This window comes from Mus musculus, chromosome 5, assembly GCF_000001635.26.
Source record: "Mus musculus strain C57BL/6J chromosome 5, GRCm38.p6 C57BL/6J".
NCBI lineage: Eukaryota > Metazoa > Chordata > Mammalia > Rodentia > Muridae > Mus > Mus musculus.
In genome coordinates this window covers 86,830,912-86,856,369 of record NC_000071.6, presented here as the reverse complement: position 1 = coordinate 86,856,369, position 25,458 = coordinate 86,830,912, and the positions used below count along the sequence as shown (strand labels likewise).

The 25,458-nt window shown below is 37.4% G+C and overlaps 1 protein-coding gene across 14 annotated transcripts in view; it reads right to left on the bottom strand.

Moving 5' to 3' along the window:
* Positions 1–19,710: 19,710 nt before the first annotated feature.
* The window catches only part of Ythdc1 (YTH domain containing 1), a 32,680-nt gene continuing 26,932 nt past the window's right edge, over positions 19,711–25,458 (bottom strand). For 8 of the 14 annotated variants that reach the window (XR_389269.3, XR_003955631.1, XR_003955632.1 and 5 more), the window contains 5 exons: positions 24,670–24,706; positions 24,534–24,573; positions 24,360–24,422; positions 22,728–22,862; positions 19,711–20,686 (listed from right to left, as the gene is read on the bottom strand). Coding sequence is in view for 10 of the 14 variants with exons in the window: in NM_001359907.1 (NP_001346836.1) it covers positions 20,462–20,686; positions 22,728–22,862; positions 24,360–24,422; positions 24,534–24,573; positions 24,670–24,706 (500 nt within the window). In the remaining 4 variants the exon portion in view is untranslated. Of the gene's footprint in view, positions 20,687–22,675; positions 22,863–24,359; positions 24,423–24,533; positions 24,598–24,669; positions 24,707–25,458 lie in introns of all 14 variants that reach the window. The other 6 variants (XM_006534863.2, XM_006534865.2, XM_017320843.1 and 3 more) reach the window with 3 other exon arrangements.

Below are 25,458 nucleotides of genomic sequence, written 5' to 3'. Positions count from 1 at the left end.
TTGTTGTTTGTTTGTTTGTGTGTGTGTTTGAGACAGGATTTCTCTGTGTAGCCCTGGCTGTCCGGGAACTCACTTTGTAGACCAGGCTGGCCTCGAACTCAGAAATCTGCCTGCCTCTGCCTCCCAAGTGCTGGGATTAAAGGCATGCACCACCACCGCCCAGCTAGTTGCTTCTCTTGCTAGAGCAGTTGTAACTAGAAAGCCTGAAAAGTTATCAGTAGTCAGTCACATGTGCATATTATTTATTTATTTATTTATTTATTTATTTATTTCTAAAATCAGAAATATGAGTATCCATTTGCAATAATTGATTAAGTATAAGTCCTCAAGAATTAACACCATTATGTGGAATAGGTAGAAACTGAAAACACTGAGGAGAAGTCTTTACAATTTGACACGCACATTCTCTAAAAATACCAAATTATTATCTCAAGCCATACTATCTTGATGATGTAAAGAATGAGATTATATGGCCAATTATTCTTGTGTAAGTCCTGTAATCTGCCTGGGATATAAATCTAGCATGGCATCACCTTAAGAGGTCTTGTCCAGGCAATCTAGAATGAGTTCTTAAATTTCCAGAGACAGTCCTTATATATGTGTGTGTGTGTGTGTGTGTGTGTGTGTGTGTGTGTGTGTGTGTATAATTTATTTATTTGTTTTATGTATATGTGTGTATATATGTGTGTGTGTGTGTGTGTGTGTGTGTATGTGTGTGTGTGTGTGTGTGTGTATCGACTATTTGTATACAAATTAAAGCTTGATTATTCAACATTTTAAAACACTGCCTACAGCACACAATTTAATTATCTGTGCTGAAGCAGGAAGAAACTCAAAAGAATAAACACGTGATCCAATCACATAAACTTTTCTCCCATAGAAGGGCTATTTTTAAATACAGTAAATGGGATGCATGCATGCATACATAAATTTACAGAAAATACAAAAGCATGCGTAGAAGTAATCTTTAACAACTTATCTTTTGGATAATGATTATCAATTTTACCTAAAAAGTTTGCTATTCAATAGGCCAAATACCAATATTCTGTTAAAAAAAAATTTAATTGCTGTTTGGAACAAGGAACAGATGCTTCATCAGGTTTTTAAGACACAATTTTGTTGTTATTTTTCTAAAATACTTTCATGAATTTATCTTACAATTCTTTATTAGTACCACGGCAGCCTTATAATAGGATGTTAAAACATTACTTGGAGATTAAGAAAGATGATTTTCCATTAATGTTCTCTTTTGCCAAAGAATTGCTGTGGGTACATTAAAATAAGTAGCTAATATTTGATTACCATTGATTATAATTGATAATTAATTATAAAAGCTTCCTCTATTTTCTGCAAACACTTTTATTTTTTTCCAGTTAATTTCTATCTCTCTTGATAATATCCAACAAAGGCTTAAGTCACCTTAAGACCTTAAGGTGAGGTCTTAGCCAATTAACATCTCCTGGAAGCTTTTGAAAATAATTTGAAGTAAGCAAATCATTTTTTTTCTTAAATTTTCTGTACCACAATTTTCTAGGATAACTAAGACCCTAAATATTAAAAAGATATTGCCTCTGAATCTTCTCTGGAGCAACAGCTACTCCCCAGAACTTTTTTTTTTAATTTATTTATTTGTTTTATGTATGTCAGTACACTGTAAGTGTCTCCAGACACACCAGACAGAAGAGGGGAACCAGGTCTCATTATAGATGGTTGTGAGCCACCATGTGGTTGCTGGAAATTGAACTCAAGACCTCTGGAAGAGTAGTCAATGCTCTTAACTGCTAAGCCATCTCTCTCCAGCCTTCCCCAGAACTTGAAAGCTCATTGTGAGAACCAAGATTTGAAGTAAACTTCCCTTCAGAAGCATTTGCTAATTATATTCCATTTAACAAACACTATACACTGAAGAATTCAAAGTCTTAGCTTCTTGTATTGAGGCAGAGACAGAAAAAATATTCAAAGAAAAAAACAAACTTTCAAATCTATAATAATTTTATATGGAGTAGGCAAGCCAGCTTGTAATGTCTCTATAAGTTCTACAGCCTATTTGACTTTTCATAAATCTTAAATTTAAACTTTATTTTGAACAACACCTTGATAGATCTATAGCAATATTGTTTAGCTAAAAAATTATTCCCCAGAGGCAAGGGGAGGCAAGGTCCCAAGAACTTCCCTAGGCAGGGTTTGCAAAACAAAAGAAATGCCACACAAGCCTTATCTGAGGCTGATCTGAGCTTTGCATTAACTCAAATGTAAATATTTCTTAACCTGAGCATACTGCCTGAGTCCTGACACAAATATTATCTCTCCTGTAGTGAGGAACAATTTGACTGTCTATTTCTCCAATTTTGGATAGTCTTTCTTAAGATGACTTATACTTAAAACATTCCGTATAACTTTAGTACTATGGAAAAAAAAATTGCTTTACTGTAATCCCCTGCAAGGCAGCCACCATAGCCAAACTGATTATATAAGAGTCCAATTTCTGCACAAAAATGAATATACCTAGATAAGTCTGTCTTGCTTTGTATGGCCGGATGAGTGAGCTGCATTAGCCATCTCATAAGATGATGACTCTTGTAACCATCCTAATTACAATATATGGGTGAGTTAAAAATCTTAAGTTTGTGATCAAACTGCAAACTACAGTCAATGGAACATTGGCAATTTTAACCATAATTTTTAAGGTTTGGTTTTTTTTTTTTTTTTTTTGGAATGTTAAAATGTTTATATAACTTTGGTTAAGCAAAACCCAATTTTAAACAATTTATTATCTTCAAAAATCAATACCAGAAGCTGGGCAGTGGTGGTGCACCCCTTTAATCCCAGCACTTGGGAGGCAGAGGCAGGCAGATTTCTGAGTTCGAGACCAGCCTGGTCTACAGAGTGAGTTCTAGGACAGCCAGGTCTATACAGAGACACCCTGTCTCGAAAAAATTTTTAAAAAAGCAAAAAAACAAACAAAAAAAAACAAAAACAAAAACAAAATAAAACAAACTAAAGAATCAATACCAGAAACATCACTTTCATGTTACAAAGTTTGGCTGCCAATTCATACACATGAATGCATGACAGTGCAAATTTTAATGCTTTTTTAAAGAGACATTGTTTTAAATCTTATAAGTCTATTTTCTAGGATAAGAATTACATAAAACACTATCCCAATTTAGAAGTATCCTTAGAGGCCTAGTTTCCTGGGCTGGTTTATGCCATGTGTTGTTATTAAAAGGACTCCAACTCTGAGCTAACTTTCTTGTTTCCAATGTTACACCTTTTTAGTCATACCCAATAACTTATAAGCCAATACTCTATGACCAAGACATGCAGAATATATTTATACCTTTAAGACCAGTCAAAAACCAAATGAGGTGGCTACAAGAATCTTATAAATTTAGACCAATCAACGAATTTTACTTTTTCTAGCTATAATTTCAAAATAAAAGGCACTTTGTCATTTGCTGAACCCATAATCACAACTGCAGAGAATTTTCTAGGAAAAAACAACTATCAACTTATTTGCCTTAGAACTAAGAAGTTGCAGACTCCTTCTTTTGAAAAACAGTTTTTAGCAGGAGCTATCCTGCTGTGCGTTACTCCTCGCCTCTGCTGTGTAAACTGAGACTGAATCAAGAGATGGATAGCCACCAGATAAAGTTTTAACCATTTTTTTTTCTTTTCAACAGGAAACATAGAACAGTCATTCAGACAACGAAACTAAAACAGACATGAATTGACACATGGACTGATTGGTGCACCAAACACAGACAATACAAAAAGGGTAGAGAATTTGATGTAGTCAGAACAAAGGGTGTCTCCTGTAGGGGCCAGAGAGAAAACAGGATGTCTCCGGATTTCCCTCTGTCCCTGGGAGAGTTCCAAAATCCATTTCCTTCCCTTTTGATGTCTCTCTCTCATGTCATTCGTAAATCTAGCATCTCCCTATTTTTTTTTAATTTTACTTTTTTATTTTACTTTATTATTTCAAGTCCTACTCCTCTCGCCTGATGCAGTTCTTGACTGCGGACAAATGCCTGTTTAGAATTTTTCACTCCCATTTTCCACTGTCAACCTCTAGCTGATATCAGCTCTGGGGTAACTCTGACTCAATCTAGCCTGTATCCGGCACCTACAGCAACAATTTCGAAAAGATGAAGTTTAAAGTCAGCTTAGCATGAATACAAGATGTTGCTTACTGTGCCGAATACTTCTTAATCTTCCCTTACAGCTCTACCAAGACAGTGTTCCCTCTGTCAGTCCTTCCGTATTCAGGTCCCTGTTTGGACACCACCTGTAGCCACCTGCAGCTACACAAATGGGAGGCTGGAGCTGCATGGGAGGAAGCGGTGGAAGAAATAAGAGACCAAGGCAAGATACTGATCAAGACCCCAGAGTTTACTTAAGAGTCTGAGCTTGTAAAGAGGGGACGCCCATCCCCCACCATGCCAGGCTCTTGATGCTTTGTCACCAGGCTGTCAGCACTTAGTCAGGAATGTCTCAGAAAGACCAGGTTCAGCCTCTCTAAGTCTTGGATAAGAATGCTGTCGTGGCAGAACAATAGACCGATCTAGGTGGTCTCATTCACAGTGGCAGAACAGGTCTGAGCCAGCCTGCTCAATGCTCGAGGAGGCTACAGAGGCAAACTTGTGGTCAAGGAAAAATATTCATTCTAGGTTAGGTCCAAGGATGAAGCTATAGGTGTGCACTATGATAAAGCAAGGCCATGTGAAACTGTTGCTTTGAACTTACAACAAGCGTATAGAATGAAACACTGCTTTGAATTTACTATCAACATCCTTCTGGAACTCTTTTATGTAACATTTTATCTATAAGGTAATTTACCTATAAGGTAATTTTATAAAGAACTTTTGTCTAAGAAGGTATAAGAAGGACAAAGAAGAAATGAAGTGTGGCATTTGGGGCTCTGCCTTACCCTCCAAATGTATATGTGTGTGCCTATTTGTATGTACACACGTATGTGTGTAGGTATGTTTATGTATGTAAGTATGTGTGCACACTGTGGAAATGAGACAAGTAGTTGGGCCTGGCCAAAGTGCGTCTGTGTGTGTCTATGTGTGTGCTTCACTTCTCCCCTTCTTCCTTTTCTTTTCTCTCTGACTCTCAAAGACTTAACAAAATCAAATGGGCCCAGCAAGGGCCCATTGAGTCAGACTTTTTTCTTAATTCTCTGCTGCTATCAGCGGGAGTCACATTGCCAAAATAAGCAGCTTTTAGCCACAGAATAGCAAAGAATTAAAGACAAACTTGTCAAAAATAAAGCAGTTTTGGCCTTGATCGCTGCTTTCCTCAGTGAATTCGGTGACGGGATAAGCTCCTGGCACATAAGACTCAATATTAGGGTATCTCATGTGAAGAAATTATTTGAAATCCATACCAATCCTTGTATATGCTGTAATATATTGCATAATTGTGTTTGTAGTTTTCAGACAAAATGAGAAGACTGAGTGATTGTTTTTAAATTGAAAAATGGCATCATCCCTGCCCTTCAATTTCTTTCTCCTTTACACCCCACCCCACCCCATTGCCTCTAAAAATCATGGTTTCTTTTGTCTTCTGGTATGGTTACTCAACCATACTTATATACACAGATTCTGCTCAATCTGTTTAGCACTACTTGTATGTATATGATTTCAAGCCATTGGATAATCAATTGAGTGGGAATCACTAAAGAGAACTATTTTCTCCTCTCTCAACATTCTTTACTTGCAATTCTTTGTCTATTGGTGGACTCTTGTGAAGTTTCTCCCTTCCATTATATTAGCATGCCTATTGGTGTTATACTTGGTCAGGTCTTCTTTAGACAGCAATTGTTGAGGTATCATTGTAAAATATTCCTGCATTTTCTTACAAGACAATCTCATGGCAGCTTTCCTGCTCTTCTGGTTCTTGAGTGATATTTATTCTATCTTTAGGAAAAGTTGTGGATTTAGCTTTATCAAAAAAGGCTACCATTTATGAAAGGATGTTGGATTAGTCAAGTATTATATGCTATTCTTTCAAGCCAAGGTCATGTCAGGCACATAAGTATCTGTGGCTTCAATTCCTAGGGATTTGGCACCCTCTTCTGGCCTCTGAGAACACTACATGCAAAGGGTTAAAAAATATAAACACACTTGGAAGCATATAGAAATACTTGCATATATATGTATACACACACATAAAATAAGAATAAATCTCAAAAAAATCACTCACTTAACTGTTCAATTACAAATTATCCTGGGAGAATTAACTTATTCAATGGGACCACCGTGCTATATTCTCACAAGGACAAACACCAGAATGAGCATGTTAAAAGAGTGAGCATTTTTTTACATGTTAAAAATAAAATTTTTTAAAAATATACTGAACACCAAAATGTAACTTTTACACAGAAATAAGGAAAAAAGACAAGGTAAACTGGGTATGGTGGTACATGTCTTTAGCCCCAGCACTGGCAAGGCAGAGGCACAGGCAGAGGCAGATAGACCTCCCTGAGGTCAAGGCTAGCATAATCTACACAGAAAGTTTCAGACCAGCCAGGGCCATCTAGTGAGACTTTACCTCACAAACAAAAAGACAACATATTCAGTGTAGAAAACACTGGTAACATATATCAGAATCCAATAATTAATATTTATGTGTAATTCATACACACACATATATAATTAGATGAGATGATTAAATAGGATAGAAAATTATCATAAAAGAAATATGATTAATAATTTTAAGTGGAGGGGACTAGAGAGATAGATCAACAGGTCAGAGCACTTGATGCTTTCACAGAGGACCTGGCTTTATTTCTCCCCAGCACCCACATGGTGATTCATGAAAATCCATAACTCCAGATCCTGGGTATCTGATTCCCCCTTCTGGTCTCCACCATCACCAGCTTGCATGTAGCACATACAAAGCAAAATATTCATATACATAAAATTTAAGAGTTCTTTAAAAACTAAAACAAATTCGTGGAAAACTACTCAAATTTACATTAGAGAAATGAAATTTAAATTAAAAATTAAATAGCATTATTTGACTCCCAGACTGCTAAGAATTTTAAGGACTAGTATGACTACATATTAAGTGAGCAAGCCTCTTGGACTTCTGCAACTGAAAATAAATTATGTAACCATTTAGCATAAAATCCTATCAAAGTGTAAAATGACCATATTATGTCACTTCCACGTCTCTCCCTTTCACAAAGCCTAACTTTGGTTAAAATATATTAAACACACACACATACACATACACATTGGCATTAAATTTCCAAGTAAAATCCCTATTTGCTCAAGAATCAGTCATTTTCATTTAGAAAGGATGAAACCAGTATAAAGACAGTCAAGATACAAAAATTCCAAAGTATATTTAGTATATTAACCAGTGGAATCAGGGAGAAGTATTTTACATAAAGTCATGTGTTATCTAACAAACTAGATGATTTCTTCATTGTGACCATAATTCATACACATTAAGATTATTCCAACCTCGTTAAGTGGCTTAGCACTACAGGGCAACAGCTTTACATATAGTCTAGTTTTGACTAAGAAAGTACATGAAAACAATCTCTTCCCTTTTTTTTTTAAATTAGGTATTTTCTTCATTTACATATCAAATGCTATCCCAAAAGTCCCCCATAGCCTCCCCTACCCTTTCCCTACCCACCAACTCCCACTTCTTGACCCTGGCATTCCCCTGTACTGAGGCATATAAAGTTTGCAAGATCAAGGGTTCACTCTTCCCAATGATGGCCAACTAGGCCATCTTCTGAAACATATGCAGCTAGAGACACGAGCACCGGGGGGTACTGGTTAGTTCATATTGTTGTTCCTCCTATAGGGTTGCAGACCCCTTTAGCTCTTTGGGTACTTTCTCTAGCTCCTTGATTGGGGACCCTGTGTTCCATCCAATAGCTGACTGTGAGCATCCACTTCTGTGTTTGCCAGGCACTGGTATGGCCTCAAAAAAGACAGCTATATCAGGGTCCCTTCATCAAAATCTTGCTGGTGTATGCAATGGTGTCAGCGTTTGGAGGCTGATTATGGGATGGATCCCCGGGTGTGGCAGTCTCTAGATGGTCCATTCTTCTGTCTCAGCTCCAAACTTTGTCTCTGTGACTCCTTCCATGGGTGTTTTGTTCCCAAGTCTAAGAAGGGCCAAAGTGTCCACACTTTGGTCTTCGTTCTTCTTGAGTTTCATGTGTTTTGCAACTTGTATCATATATCTTGGGTATTCTAAGTTTCTGGACTAATATCCACTTATCAGTGTGGATATCACATATTGTGTGAGTTCTTTTGTGATTGGGTTACCTCACTCAAGATGAGACCCTCCAGGTCCATCCATTTGCCTAGGAATTTCATAAATTCATCTTTTTAACAGCTGAGTAGTACTCCACTGTGTAAATGTACCACATTTTCTGTATCTATTCCTCTGTTGAGGGACACCTGGGTTCTTTCCCGCTTCTGGCTATTATAAATAAGGCTGCTATGAACATAGTGGAGCATGTGTTCTTTTTAAGTTGGGACATCTTCTGGATATATGCCCAGGAGAGGTATTGCGGAATCCTCCAGTAGTACTATGTCCAATTTTCTGAGGAACCACCAGACTGATTACCAGAGTGGTTGTACAAGCTTGCAATCCCACCAACAATGGAGGAGTGTTCCTCTTTCTCCACATCCAAGCCAGCATCTGCTGTCACCTGAATTTTTGATCTTAGCCATTCTGACTGGTGTAAGGTGGAATCTCAGGGAGGTTTTGATTTACATTTCCCTGATGATTAAGGATGCTGAACATTTTTTCAGGTGTATCTCAGCTATTTGGTATACCTCGGGTGAGAATTCTTTCTTTAGCTCTGAGCCCCATTTTTAAATGGGGTTATTTGATTTTCTGGAGTCCACCTTCTTGACTTCTTTATATATATTGAATATTAGTCCCCTATCTGATTTAGGATTGGTAAAGATACTTTCCCAATCTGTTGATGGCCTTTTTGTCTTATTAACAGTGTCTTTTACCTTATAGAAACTTTGCAATTTTATGAGGTCCCATTTGGATTCTCGATCTTACAGCACAAGCCATTGCTGTTCTAGTCAGGAAGTTTTCCCCTGTGCCCATATCTTCGAGGCTTTTCCCCACTTTATCCTCTATAAGTTTCAGTGTCTCTGGTTTTATGTGGAGTTCCTTGATCCACTTAGACTTGACCTTAGTAAAAGGAGATAAGAATGGATCAATTCGCATTCTTCTACATGATACCCACCAGTTGTGCCAGCACCATTTGTTGAAAATGCTTTTTTCCACTGGATGGTTTTAGCTTCTTCGTCAAAGATCAAGTGACCATAGGTGTGTGGGTTCATTTCTGGGTCTTTAATTCTATTTCATTGGTCTACTTGTCTAGCAGTACCATGCAGTTTTTATCACAATTGCTCAATAGTACAGCTTTAGGTCAGGCATGATGATTTCACCAGAGGTTCTTTTATCATTAAGAAGAGTTTTTGCTACCGTAGGTTTTTTGTTATTCCAGATGAATCTGCTGATTGCCCTTTCTAATTCGTTGAAGAATTGAGTTGGAATTTTGATGGGGATTGCATTGAATCTGTAGATTGCTTTTGGCAAGATAGCCATTTTTACTATATTGATCCTGTCAATCCATGAGCATGGGAGATCTTTCCATATTCTGAGATCTTCTTTGATTTCTTTCTTCAGAGACTTGAAGTTCTTATCATACAGATCTTTCACTTCCTTAGTTAGAGTCACACCAAGGTATTTTATATTATTTGTGACTATTGTGAAGGGTGTTGGTTCCCTAATTTTGTTCTCAGCCCGTTTATACTTTGTGTAGAGAAAGACCATTGACTTGTTTGAGTTAATTTTATATCCAGCTACTTCACTGAAGCTGTTTATCAGGTTTAGGAGTTCTGTGGTGGAATTTTTAGGGTCACTTATATATATACACTATCATATCATCTGCAATTAGTGATATTTTGAATTCTTCCTCTCCAATTTGTATCCCCTTGATCTCCTTTTGTTGTTGAATTGCTCTGGCTAGGGATTCAAGTACAATGTTGAATAGGTAGGAGGAAAGTGGGAAAGCCTTGTCTAGTCCCTGATTTTAGTGAGATTGCTTCCAGCTTCTCACCATTTACTTTGATGTTGGCTACTGGTTTGCTGTAGATTGCTTTTATCATGTTTAGGTATGGGCCTTGAATTTCTGATCTTTCCAAGACTTTTTTCAGGAATGGGGGTTGGATTTTGTCAAAGGCTTTTTTTCTGCAACTAACGAGATGATCATGTGGTTTCTGTCTTTGAGTGTGTTTATATAGTGGATTACTTTGATGGATTTCCGTATATTAAACCATCCCTGCATCCCTGGAATAAAACCTACTTGGTCAGGATGGATGGTTGTCTTAATGTTTTCTTGGATTCGGTTAGCAAGAATTTTATTGAGTATTTTTGCATCGATATTCATAAGGGAAATTGGTCTGAAGTTCTCTATCTTTTTTGGGTCTTTTTGTGGTTTAGGTATCAGAGTAATTGTGGCTTCATAGAATGAATGGGTAGAGCATCTTCTGTTTCTATTTTGTGGAATATTTTGAGAAGAACTGGAATTAGATCTTCTTTGAAGGTCTGCTAGAACTCTGCACAAAACCCATCTGGTCCTAGGCATTTTTTGGTTGGAAGACTATTAATGACTGCTTCTATTTATTTAGGGGATATAGGACTGTTTAAGTCATTAATCTGATCCTGATTTAACTTTGGTACCTCGAATCTGTCTAGAAATTTATCAATTTAATCCAGGTTTTACAGTTTTGGTGAGTATAGCCTTTTGTAGAAGGATCTGATGGTGATTTGGATTTCTTCAGGATCTGTTGTTATGCCTCCCTTTTCATTTCTGATTTTGTTAATTAGGATGCTGGCCCTGTGCCCTCTAGTGAGTCTGGCTAAGGGTTTATCTATCTTGTTGATTTTCTCAAAGAACCAGCTTCTCATTTGGTTGATTCTTTGAATAGTTCTTCTTGTTTTCACTTGGTTTATTTTGCCCCTAAGTTTGATTATTTCCTGCCGATTACTCCTCTTGGGTGAATTTGCTTCCTTTTGTTCTAGAGCTTTTAGGTGTGTTGTCAACCTGCTAGTGTGTGCTCTCTCTAGTTTCTTTTTGGAGGCACTAAGAGCTATGAGTTTTCCTCTTAGAAATGCTTTCATTGTGTCCCATAAGTTTGGGTATGTTGTGGCTTCATTTTCATTAAACTCTAAAAAGTCTTTAATTTCTTTATTCCTTCCTTGACCAAGGTATCATTGAGGAGAGTGTTGTTCATTTTCCTCGTGAATGTTGGATTTCTATTATTTATGTTATTATTGAAGATCAGCCTTAGTCCATGGTGATCAGATAGGATGCATGGGAAAATTTCAATATTTTTGTATCTGTTGAGGCCTGTTTTGTGACCAATTATATGGTAAGTTTTGGAGAAGGTACCATGAGGTGCTGAGAAGGTATATCCTTTTGTTTTAGGATAAAATGTTCTGTTACGTCTATTTGTTTCATAACTTCTATTAGTTTCACTGTGTCCCTGTTTAGTTTCTGTTTCCACAATCTGTCCATTGATGAAAGTGGGGTGTTCAAGTCTCTTTTGTGACTTATTTTGTGAGGTGCAATGTGTGCTTTGAGCTTTACTAAAGTTTCGTTAATGAATGTGGCTGTCCTTGCATTTGGAGCATAGATATTGAGAATTGAAAGTTCCTCTTGGAAGATTTTACCTTTGATGAGAATGAAGTGCCCCTCCTTTTAATTTTTGATAACATTGGGTTGAAAGTTGATTTTATTCGATATTAGAATGGCTACTCCAGCTTGTTTCTTCAGGCCATTTGCTTGGAATATTGTTTTCCAGCCTTTCACTCTGAGTTAGTGTCTGTCTTTGTCCCTGAGATGGGTTTCCTGTAAGCAACAAAATGTTGGGTCCTGTTTGTGTAGCCAGTCTGTTATCTATGTCTTTTTATTGAGGAATTGAGTCTATTTATATTAAGACATATTAAGGAAAAGTAATTGTTGCTCCTTTTTTTTGTTAGAGTTGGCATTCAGTTCTTTTTTTTTTTTAATTAGGTATTTTCTTCATTTACATTTCCAATGCTACCCTAAATGTCTCCCAAAGCCTCCCTCCCCACTCCCCTCCCCCCCCCACTCCCACTTCTTGGCCCTGGCATTCCCCTGTACTGAGGCATATAAAGTTTGCAAGACCAATGGGCCTCTCTTTCCACTGATGGCTGACTAGGTCATCTTCTGATACATTACATCTGCAACTAGAGACACGAGCTCCGGGGTGTACTGGTTAGTTCGTATTGTTGTTCCACCTATAGGGTTGCAGACCCCTTTAGTTCCTTGAGTACTTTCTCTAGCTCCTCCACTGGGGGCCCTGTGATCTATCCAATAGCTGACTGTGAGCATCCACTTCTGTGTTTGCTAGGCCCGGGCATAGTCTCACAGGAGACAGCTATATCAGGGTCCTTTCAGCAAAATCTTGCTAGTGTATGCAATGGTGTCAGTGTTTGGAAGCTGATTATGGGATGGATCCCTGGATATGGCAGTCTGTAGGTGCTCCATCCTTTTGTCTCAGCTCCAATCTTTGTCTCTATAACTCCTTCCATGGGTGTTTTGTTCCCAATGGCATTCTGTTCTTGTGGCTGTCTTCTTTTAGGTTTTTTGAAGGATTACTTTCTTACTTTTTCTAGGGCTTAGTTTCTGTCCTTGTATTGTTTTTTGTTGTTGTTGTTTTGTTTTTTGTTTTTGTTTTTCTGTTATTATCCTTTGAAGGGCTGGATTTGTGGAAAGATAATGTGTGAATTTGGTTTTGCCATGGAATACTTTGGTTTTTCCATCTATGGTAATTGAAAGTTTGGCTGGGTATAGTAGCCTGGGCTGGCATTTGTGTTCTCTTAGTGTCTGTATAACATCTGTCCAGGATCTTCTAGCTTTCATAGTCTCTGGTGAAAATTCTGGTGTAATTATAGTAGGCCTGCCTTTATATGTTACTTGACCTTTTCCCCTTACTGCTTTTAATACTATCTTTATTTAGTGCATTTGTTGTTCTGATTATTATGTGTCCAGAGGAATTTCTTTTCTCGTCCAGTCTATTTGGAGTTCTGTAGGCTTCTTGTATGTTCATGGGCATCTCTTTCTTTAGGTTTGGGAAGTTTTCTTCTGTAATTTTGTTGAAGATATTTGCTGGCCCTTTAAGTTGAAAATCTCCATTCTCATCTACTCGTACTATCCGTAGGTTTGGTCTTCTCATTGTGTCCTGGATTTCCTGAGTTAGGATCTTTTTGCACTTTGCATTTTCTTTGATTGTTGTGCCCATGTTCTCTATGGAATCTTCTGCACCTGAGATTCTCTCTTCCATCTCTTGTATTCTGTTGCTTTTGTTTGCATCTATGGTTCCAGATTTCTTTCCTAGGGTTTCTATCTCCAGCGTTGTCTCATTTTGGGTTTTCTTTATTGTGTCTACTTCCCTTTTTAGGTCTTGTATGGTTGTGTTAAATTCCATCACCTCTTTGGTTGTGTTTTCCTGTTTTTCTTAATGACTTCTACCTCTTTTGTTGTGTTTTCCTGTTTTTCCTAAGGACTTGTACCTCTTTAGCAGTGTTCACCTTTATTTCTTTAAGTGAGTTATTAAAGTCCTTCTTGATGTCCTCTACCATCATCATGAGATATGCTTTTAAATCCGGGTCTAAATTTTCGGGTGTGTTGGGGTATCCCGGACTGGCTGAGGTGGGAGTGCTGGGTTCTGATGATGGTGAGTGGTCTTGGTTTCTGTTAGTAAGATTCTTATGTTTGCCTTTTGCCATCTGGTAATCTCTGGAGTTAGTTGTTATAGTTGTCTCTAGTTGGATCTTGTTCCTCCCGTGATGCTGTTAGCCTCTATCAGCAGACCTGGGAGACTAGCTCTCTCCTGAGTTTCAGTGGTCAGAGTACTCTCTGCAGGCAAGCTTTCCTCTTGCAGGGAAGGTACACAGATATCTGGCGTTCAGACCTGCCTTCTGGCAGAAGATGAAGGCCCAAAACAGGACCTGTCCCAGAATCTGTGTAGCTTCTGTAGTCCGCACTCTCACCTGCGCAGACTAGTCTCTGGGAGATCCAGGACCAGAGAAGGCTCCCCCAGGTGCTCTGGCAAAGCCTTCCCAGGCGGAGCGGACACCTCTCCTTTGGCAGGGAAGGTGCCTGGATGTCTGGAGCCCTAAACATGGTCTGCCCCAGAAGCTGTGTCGCTTCTGCCTGTCCCAGAAGCTGTAACCTCTGTAGTCCACACTCTCACCTGCGCAGACTAGTCTCTCATCTCCTCACTTTTAATACCTTAAAAAGAGTGAATAAAATATTACATCAATCCAGAAAAATGCCTGGAAGAAATAATTGAATTGGAACCATGAGAGGGTTTCGGTGAGTAAAGGCACTTGCTGCCAAGCCTCAGTTTGATTCCCCAGAGCCATATGGTAGTTGAACAGACTATTGCAGGTTGTCCTCTGATATCCATGATGACTGAGGCACACACATTGACTCATGTCACATGTCTTATACAAACACACAACACAGGAAAATAACTGAATTAGCGACCTACAGAAATCAGATTGGAAAGGAAGATATTTTATATGCTTTGCTTTTATAATTGCTGGAAGAATGTTACCTGTATAGCTACTGAAGCTCAAGTACTCTTTTTCAAGATTATCATTTTACAGAAAAGAAAAAAAATTCTAGCAAATAATCACATGAACTTGGGCTAATATATATTTATATTTTTAATCTGACAAGGCTGGAGAGATGGCTCAGTGGTTAAGAGCACTGACTGCTCTTCCAGAGGTCTCAGTTCAATTCCCAGCAAACACATGGTGGCTCACAACCATCTGTAATGAGATCTGGTGCCCTCTTCTGGCCTGCTAGCATACTTGCAGGCAGGATGTTGTATACATAAAAGAAAGGACAATCCATAGACTGCCCCACCAGGGGATCTATCCCATAAAGAACCACCAAACCCAGACACTATTGCATATGCCAGCAAGATTTTGCTGACAGTGCCTGGCAAATACAGAAGTGGATGCTCACAGTCATCTACTGGATGGAACACAGGGCCCTCAATGAAGGAGTTAAAGAAAGTACCCAAGGAGGTAAAGGGGCCTGCAACCCTATAGGAGGAACAATATGAACTAACCAGTACCCCCCCCCCCCCCCCCAGAGCTCGTGTCTCTAGTTGCATATGTAGCCGAGGACGGCCTAGTCTGCCATCAATAGGAGCAGAGGCCCTTGGTCTTGCGGAGATCATACGCCCCAGTACAGGGGAATGCCAGGGCCAGGAAGCAGGTGTGGGTGGGTTAGGGAGCAGGGCGGGGGCGGGGGGAGTACAGGGGACTTTCAGAGAGGAAACTAGGAAAGGGGATGGCATTTGAATTGTAAATGAAGAAAATATCTAATAAAATTTTTTTTTAAAAATCTTTTTAAAAAATCTGACAAAAGTTGCATGTAGTTGAAACTGGCCTGGCAGATGCAATGTAGCCAAGGCTGGTCTTCTTAACCTTGCCTCCACCTGCTGAGTTAGGTTTCAGAACTCACCACCTCCCTTGGCTTTGACAGACCATACTTTCAACAGTACTTTTGCAAGTCATCCATCACCAGCTTTTAAGCTACAGCAACTTTCCGTCTCACCCACTTCCCCACCAATCCCTCTCGAGCACCTAGCCATGCTTTCATTTTCCTAGAATGCACACCTCAACATAAAAGTCAAACTCTTGGAATGCATTTTTTTTTTTATATTTATGCATCTCCCTGTGGTAGTTTAAAAGGAAATTTCCTTCATAGGTTCAGTTATTTGAATACTTCAGACCCACTTGGTGATGGTGTTTTGGAAGGTGGTGTAATCTTGTTGGACTATGTCATTTGGGTAAGGTTCTGAGAATTTATAGCCTCCCCTTCTACTGCAGGTTCGCTCTGCTTCCTGCTTGCAGTCTAAGATGTGCTCTTTTAGCTTCCTGCTACTGCTACTATACCTGCAGCTCGAAACCATGCCTACCCATTATGGTGGACTCATGCCTCTGGATCTGCTAACTTTCTAAACAAACTGTTTTATAGCATTGACAGAAAACTAAGTCTCCAAATGTCCCACTGGAATTACTTTGCCAACTTCTGAGCCTAGTTCATGGAAACTCATTGATATACTGTATTTTACCTTCTCAAGTTCTCAATGGGTTAGCGTTCTTCAACTGGAGCTCCAAGGTAGAACTAGTAACAACATTCTGATGTTTCTACCCTTCCTGATTAGTATCCATCCCATCTGTATTTATATGCCCACATTGCACCAGAGTTAAGTCCTTCTTCCTCCTTAGAAGATGGAAAGGCACTTTAGTCTTGCAGTGCATCTACACACCCAACAAAAATAAGTTTATAGTTAAAATGCTTGTATCTGTAAATGGTAGCTAATTCAGTGACTTTGTATAAAATTTGTGCCTCAGTCATCATGTGGATAACAGAGAACAACCTGCAGGAGTCTGTTTTCTCCCCAATTCAATTATGTCTTCCAGGCATTTGCCTAGACTTATATTTTATTCACTCTTAATAAGTGTGGAGATTATGTTTCCATGTACCTTGTAATGACATTTTAGACAATAACAGTGTACAGCTGTTGCCCTGTAATGCTAAGCCACATAATGAGGTTGGAATTATCTTAATGTGACAACAAAGATATTGTCTACCCTTTATCTACATGGTGCCCCGCATCCTCTCTTTCTCTCTCTCTCTCCCTCCCCTCCCTCCTCACCCCCCATCATATAAACAGAGGAAATTGTTCCTAATGACATCCATCAATAAAATTGACAATTAAAAAATAAAGATGTGAGCCAGGCAGTAGTGGAGCATGCCTTTAATCCCAGGCAGAATCAGGGCCAAATCCTGCTTGGGCTCCAGAGCTAGTTCCAAGACAGCCAGAGAAGCACTGTTTTGAAAAACAAAAATATGACTTGAACGTTGTCTTTCTTCTGCTAGATTTTTCCTTTGTAACCCTAGTGGTACTTGTGGGCCACATAAGCTCATTACCAGTAGTATCCCTGATTCATGGAAAAGCACTGCACTTTGGATGCCTGTCAAAACTGCTCCATATTCAATCTACTCAAAGGACCTTTTCCCAAATTTTACCTGCTTCCGAGGGGTTGGGAGGTGAGGAAGAAGAGAGTCTTTCTACGCACTAATTTAGTAAAGTTCCTTGATGTTTAAAAAAGTCCTATTCTGCTCCATTTTGCAGTGAGCTACTAGCTTCTTCTCTTTTGGAATTATCTTTAAACCAATTTATTAGGCTTTACATTCATATATTGCAAAGTGTGTCTTCTATTATATCCTCAGAGTAAGTAAAGCATTCCCAACAATTCTGATTTCCCCAGCAGGTCACTAGCCTGACTAGTCATCAGCCAAGCTCTGGCAGAGAAAACCCTGCGTTCCTGAGAGAATGGGATCACTGTACTGATCAGTTCAGAACCAGTGGGATATTCCTGAACGATGCTGGTTCAGGAAGAGTGGGATAATTTAATCAAAGGAAACAAATTTGAAAGTGGAGGCTGTATTACAAGAAGTGAGTAAATTTACTGTTACAACTGTTAGTAAGTTGGTGGGAACTTTTCTAAAACCACCATCCTATACAAAAAAAGAAAGAAAAAGAAGCCCCACAAAGGTGTTTTTCATGACTACTCCATTTTTAAATAGTGTTACTGAAATAAATTTTTTAAATGTTAAAACTGCCTATATTCTTGCACGTTACAGAAAAAATGACTTCTATCTATAGTCATGAAATACAGAATTTAACACAACGTCACAAAACAACTTTGAACCACAATTTCAACCTCTAATCCCTTTTGCATTTACTAGAAAGTAGGTACTTTTGCTAATTCATAAACCAGCTGATACAAGTATTTCCATCTGAAGCAAGCATGTAACTGACTAAAGTAAGCTCACATTCCTGAACCATTAAAAAAGCCTCGTGGGAGCTAAAACACTAACTGAAGCTTCTAGTTAGACTATATAAGGAAAAAGACAACTACTCACTCTTATTTTGTCAGAATTGACCTTCATGACTGAAATGAGGGCCTCACATGAAATAATGGCTTCACATTTACAGTTAGATCAAAGAACCAAGCTTGACAGATACAATGCACACAGTGATATGCTGTATGCTTAAGCAAAAGACTGCTTTTAAATGCATGTTAAATGTCCCTCCCAAAAGATGGCAAATAAGAAGTAATAACTACCTAGGTGAATCACTGTATGGATATATATTTTGTAAACAAAATTGCCCACTGAAAAAGCTTTTAAAGCAAGCAGGCATTTATCTTTAATCCCAAAACGTTTGAAAAGACAGGTGGATATCAGATTTTATAGCCAGCCTGTTCTAGAGTTGTGTTAGACCATGTCTCAAAAATAAAACAAACTACTCAACACTTCTGCTCTGGCTACCTTTAAACTGCTGGCAATCCTTTGCCTCAGGACTTTGTGTTGGGATTAGAAATGATAACCACCAGGAGAAGCTAACACACAAAATATACAGCTTCTCAATAGATGGACTTTTAAGAAAAGCCATGACTAATGAAACCTGAAGACAGTTAATCCTTAAAACATTAAGTATGAATATCTACTCATCATTTTTGAGATATTCTTAAATTCTTTTTCATTAGCAATGAAAAAAACTTCTATGGGAACATGAACCTGCTGTCCAAGTCTAATCAGAGATCAGAATTATAAAAGATGTAGTCAGTTGGTATACAGCACAAAAGTGTGCAATGCAGTGTGTTCAATGTGATTTACAACCCCATTTTACCATCAAGAAAGAACTTTAATATTGCCTACTAGTTTTGTAGAACTATTAATTTTTAAAAAACAAACATTTCTGATGATTGCTTCTAATCAAAGTATTTGGTGGTTAAGGACTTGGAAGAGAGCAGACATTATACAATGTGCAACTAACTACCTGATGGAATAAAATACCTCAGTGGGGTCACCAAAACAGAAAGTTGTGAAAGTGAGGTGGAGACTCGTGAGGAAAATGGGCAGGTGGACAAGAGGGAGGGAGAGGGATGAATAGAATGTATCTTATAAATGTATAAAATTACTAATAGGAAATGAATGACACGACCTAACATCACCAAATACTCTTTCAGACCCATCACTCCTCCATTTAATGACTGCAGTCTTTAATGCTGACATTGGTAAACAGAATTTACGTGTATAGGAAGATATGCCAAAGTTATACAATACTGAAGCTCCTGTGTTCTCTGCAGCCTTACTTAAAACACAAACCCATGTACTGACTTTGTAACTCTTAAGTTCAATACTGTAAAAAAGAAAACTGCCAAAATTCAGTCCCAAAGTTTAGACAGTCAATTCATACAGACCGAACTTCAGGTTCAAATCAAGAAATTAAATGCAAAAAGGAAAAAAGAAACCACTTTTATCAGCTTCTTGTTATGTGGTTAGAGGATTGTTACAAAGAAGGATTGCCAGAAATGTGAAAAAACAGTCTAAGAAAAGAGAAAACTATATTTAAAAAAATTCAAACACAGAAGATGAAAAAAAAAACCCTAAAATATGGATCCAAAATATCAGATGTATAAATACAAACTAAATTACCAACATAATGCCACTCCATGGGATTTTATATAGGAGAGAATATATTGTCATACTTATGCAATCAGACAAGGAAATACAGCAAGTTAGTGTCAATCTTTATCAATTTATTTCATACAAAACAGTAGCAATGTAGAATGTGGGGTTATCTTCTGCTGCCACACACGCGAAACTGTGAACATTCCAAGCCAGTGTACAGTTTAAAAGGGAGGCTAAACAATAGCATTAACCATGCTACTGAACACAGGAACTTTTTATTTAAAAAGATTAAAAATTAGATAGCAACGTCTTCTTAATATTGCTCTCATCATTGAAGACTTAAAAGTGACTTTATAGGTTTAAAAAAAAGGAGGAAAGAGGAAAAACCGAGAGGCTGCTACAACACTGCCATATAGTCAAACCATCATACTTCCATATTTGCATACTTGATAGCAGCAGTATTTTTACTGAACCGTGAGCAGCTACCTATAGAAACACAAAGCGAAATTCTATGGCAGTTATTGACCAAGGTCCAAAAGGAGAACAAACAAACAAAATAACTCTAGGATGAATACACTGTAAAAAGAACATTTATGGAGAATGAATCAATATCTACATTCTTGGACTGTTCCATTCTGCCCCAATAAAAGAGTCAACCCAACTGTCAACTGTGCATTTTTTTGGCGGATCTGAGTTTTCCAGTTCTTATTCTACTGCATGCTTGGAACAAAGGTGATAATAAATCCTTCTACACAATGAGCTTTAAGTCGACAGCTGAAAATAAATTTACTACTTGTAAACACACACAAAAAAAATACAATATTTTCTTTATCTTCAGTCAGTGCTTCCAAAAGCACATTATCTTCGATAACGACCTCTCTCCCCTCGGTCTCTGTCCCGATCACATATTCTTTCTCTCTCTCTTTCTCGATCACGACCTCTGTCTCGCTCTCTATCTCTTCTGTTATCTCTGGGGCGGTCTCGCTCTCGCTCCCGATCTCTTTCTCGAGGTCTACTTCTCCGACCACTGACCACAGCTTGCGTGCGGCGAAGGAAATCATCGACCCTCATATCATAGTCATGCTAGGAAAAAGGAGAAAACAGATCAGCAAAGCAAAACTTTATATGAAAGTTAAAAACCCTTTTATCAGTTGTCTGGTAAAGAAGAAATCAGAAAACGCAACCATGAAGTCATGGATGGAACTTAATGGTGATATACACTACCAGCACTAACTAGAGCACCATGTATTCCTGTAATTTCCTATTCCACTTGTAGAGACTTTCCATTTGATTCCTTAGTAAGATATAATAAACAACTCAGTCATAACTATCCTTGTTCACTCACTCCATCCCTACAACCTATATACTAGCAAATACACTAAATACCATCCTTTGTGCAACACACCCTTTCATGTCCTGCTATTTTACAAAACAAAACTGCAAACTGTGAAACTAGGAAATCTTAGGCTCAAAAGTTTCTTACAAATTATTGTTAATAGTAATTTAAGAAATTTAAAAAAAAATTCAGAAATCTGGTGAACTATAAGAAAATGTACTTGTGAGCTGTAAGAAATTTTATTTCAGAACGACTATTCCACAAAAAGCAACAATGCATTCTGAAGAATGAAGAGGATAAAGCAGGGTAAGGCACAAGCATGAAGGAGATGCAAGACAACATAGAGGCCATGTCTAAGCTTGATGCCTGCCTGCTCTACCTCTCAGGTCATCTTTTCTGAGTGTGGTGCGTTTTCAAAAGTCAGCTTAAATGTATACAAAGCAAGATTCAGAACAAAATTCCCCATATCATTCATTTTTAGTAAAATGTTAATATATTATAAATATGGATTGCATGTTTTAATTAATCCAGTAAAGGCCCATAAAATAGAATTTGTTTGCAAGTAAACCGAACTATTCTTGGATTGACTTCCTGTTTCAAATATTGTCACCAGCTTTTTCTTTCATAAATGCATCGATAGCATTTATAAACAAATTTATGTAAGACGTCTCAATATACTTTCTACTTTATGTACATCTTTCTACCTTATGTAAGCCATCAATTCTGTCACTTTCTATTCTAGCAATATTAGAATCACTAAATTGATTTACAGAATGTTAAAAAGATTTACTTTAATGGACTTTTTTGAATTAAGAAATAAGCCACAAATTCTCAAAATATGGTATGAAATTACTGTTTTGACCAACTCTCCATAATATGTATATTCTTCATTTTAACATTAAACTACCGAAATTACCTAACTTAAGTGTATATGGACATACCATCCAATCAAATACCATTTACATGAAAAAATACATTTTAGCAGAAAATCAGTCTTAATCAAACAGCCCTTCATTTCTGAAAGCGCAGAAACTGCAAAACATTCATCCATTCTACTTTGAAGTGGTCATAAAGAGAGTTGTCATTATGGACAATCAGAACCAATTACTAAAAGGGAATAATTATTCTGTATTTAATATTTTGGTGTTGGCTCTATTGTGTTACTAGAGCCTTCTCAAGGACAGATGAAGCTAGTTGCTTGGTTACTAGGTTTTTTTTGTTTTGTTTTGGTTTGGTTTGGTTTTTTTGAGACAGGGTTTCTCTGTATAGCCCTGACTGTCCTGGAACTCACTTTGTAGACCAGGTTGGCCTTGAACTCAGAAATCCGCCTGCCTCTGCCTCCCGAGTGCTGGGATTAAAGACGTGCGCCACCACCGCCCAAGTTACTAGTTTTAAATAACTTTGTAAAAAATACATGATTTAGAAGTTACCTTAAAATTTACCATCTTAGAGATTTGGGAAAAAAAATTATGGCAGCAATTTTAAATTGCATAGCTAATAACAACTAAGATCCAAACATAAGCATATCCTGTACATTTCTACAATGATTAATACGTACATATATGTATATACAAACACACACAGTAGTTCAACTTAAGAAATTTGAAATACAAATTTATATAATCCATAAGGACATGATGGGCTACTTTTAATAAAAAGTGAAAAATTAATATTCAGTCTGCAGTAAGACTACAAATGGTTCATCAAAATCTAGTATGTGCCCATATGTAAATTACCTACAGAAATTCTAAGTAGTTCCCTCACACCTCTGCCTTCTTGTGCACTTACTACTCGTTTATCTCTGTATCTTGCTTCATGTGGTACCGGATGGTGTCCTGAGTAAGGGGGGTGGGCTTGAGGAGGTGGGGCATGGTGCTGGTAGTAAGGATGGTGTGGAGGTTGTTCTATTCCCGGGTAAGGAGGCTAAAAAAGAAAGATCATCTACATAAAAATCTACCAAATATCCTTGTTAACAAATCCATTCTTAGAACTTCTATTCCAAAATCACACCAATCCCAAACAGTTTCACCACTACTATTTCAAATAAATTGAAATCATTAAGGCTTCCCAAAATGGCCTTTTTGTTAAAAACAAAATATGAATAAAGACATACTCTAATATTTCTACCTTGTTCCTTGTATTATTTAAATTCTAACAGAAATAAAAAAAAAAAAAAAAACACATGGTGCTTATTAAAACCAAAGCACATTTTTAAGTACTTTATATTTGGCATAATATAGCAAATTTATATTAACCCTAAATTATAGAAAAAGATAGCCAACAGATTAGCCAACTAGCCTAGCCTACCATCACACTATAGAAAGGGTCATAAAAGAAGTCTACACACACACAGCTGGGATACAATTGCAGTACCCTGGGCTCTGGAATCAGCTACTCATAAATCTCCAAAATAAAGCCTAAGAGCTAATGTAACTTTAAAACTTTCAATATAGGGGCTGGTAAGATGGCTCAACAGGCTAAAAACACCTGCTGCCAGGCATGATGTCCTAAGTTCCATCCGAGGACCCATACATCTGTGTATGGCATGATTATGCCCACAGAAACACCAATAATTAGAGTAATTTTAAGGTGCCATTATAAAATTAAGAAAGGGCATATGATAGATTATTTTAGTGTCAAGCTCATCCTAATATTTTTGGATCCAAAGATTTTCAAAATTAACTTACATGTATAAGATACCGTAAAACTATGCCTGATATGAAGCCAAAGAAAGGTTAAGAGGTCACCTAACAGCATTTAAAAGTAAAAAATGAGGAAACTAGACATGCAGAAATACTTCAACGACGAAATTTTACGTCTTAGAAACTGTGTTTCCAGGTAGCCTTATCATCTCAAAATATACTCTCAAAATAAACCATATCAAATGTCCTTGAAAATAGAAGATTAAATCTCAAGATTTGTCTTATTTTAAATGAACTAAATTCTCTATCACATCAAGTACAATTAGAAACCACATTTAGTGAAATTACCTTCTGCACAATCCTACTAAGTTGACATTTTACTGGAAGCTAAACTCTATGATATGAACATAACTGTTCATTTGTCAACATATATGCAAAACAAGCATCCTTCCTTGCACACTCATCTCTCAGATAAGCCAAAGAATAAATGAATGGGCAGTAAATTCTACGAACAGAATAAACAGATGTTCTCATAGAACTTGGTCAAAGTGTTAGAGAAATATGGGAGAATAAATCTAAACACCCAGGGAAGAACTTATACTATTACCATGGCACACTTTACATATGTATCAATATAAACTACATTCTTGTTTTATCCAATTATTTTAAGTCTCTTAGTGGACAGGTATCACATTCTGAGTAAGTATTTAAATACTAGACACTGCAAAATGAAGTTAGAATAATACAAAACAGATAAAAAAAACAGAGCAATACAAACCATTCCTTGCCAAGGAGGCGGTGGTCCCATGTTATGAAATTCCCTCACATAATCATTGTAGGACTAAAATAGAAGATGACATTGTCAACAATGTTAAAATTGGGGAAATTAAAAAAAGACAAAAACAAAAAACAATCAGACCCTATCTTTAATTATGTAAAATTTAATGCTTACCCCATTTAAAAACACATCTCGGCGAACTCCTGAAAATCGTCTGTTGGGAATAAGATTTGTAAAACTAAATTCAGGTAATTCATAAACTAGTTCCAAGAATGTAATTCAAAGCTAAGCAAGAGTGAGCCCAACTTACCTGTCCACTTCCTGGTATCGGGGATCCTTTACATACCCTGTTCAAACATCAAGCATTTTAATAAATCAAACTTTATATTTTTACTAGGGCATTATAATTAAACCTTCCTTACCCTTGTTTCAACTCTTCCCAGGAATATACTTAAAGGATGTTATCATTCAACTACTACAGAGATTTTCACATGCATCCTGTCTTAAGGACAGAGAACTAACTTGAGTGTTACATGTGAACTTGCTTGAGGACACTGCAGCAGAATGGCCTTTAAACAATGTTTCACCTTGAGAGCTTACAGCTACAGCTAAGTTTTAAACCATGAAGACTCCAAAGGACAAAAATTTGCAAAAAGCTGCAAAAATGAGTATATGTATATTCTAAGAATCAAGTAACAAAACAAGTATCTACTCCACCCCCTAGTTTCCTTTAGAGAGGGTCCAGCAAACTAATATACAAAAATGTCTGACTGGCTCTGTTACTAGGGAAAGTATTTGTCTAAATGGAACACAATTGCCTTCCCTAGAAAAAAAACATACTTCTGTAAAACCACTGTTATAAAATACTAGAGTTATAATGCTAACCAGAACCAAACTCTAGAGTTTTACAGGTGTGTCCATGACTGTAATTTAAACATACCCCTTCTTTAATCTCAACAAACAACACACTAACTGAAAACTTTTACACTTGGATAACAAGCCAAGTGTTTACCATCACTCTCCAAAATGATATCAAGTTTATTTTTTTAAAGGCCTAATTTCTATCTTGATTTCCAATTAATGCTGCATATGACAGGAA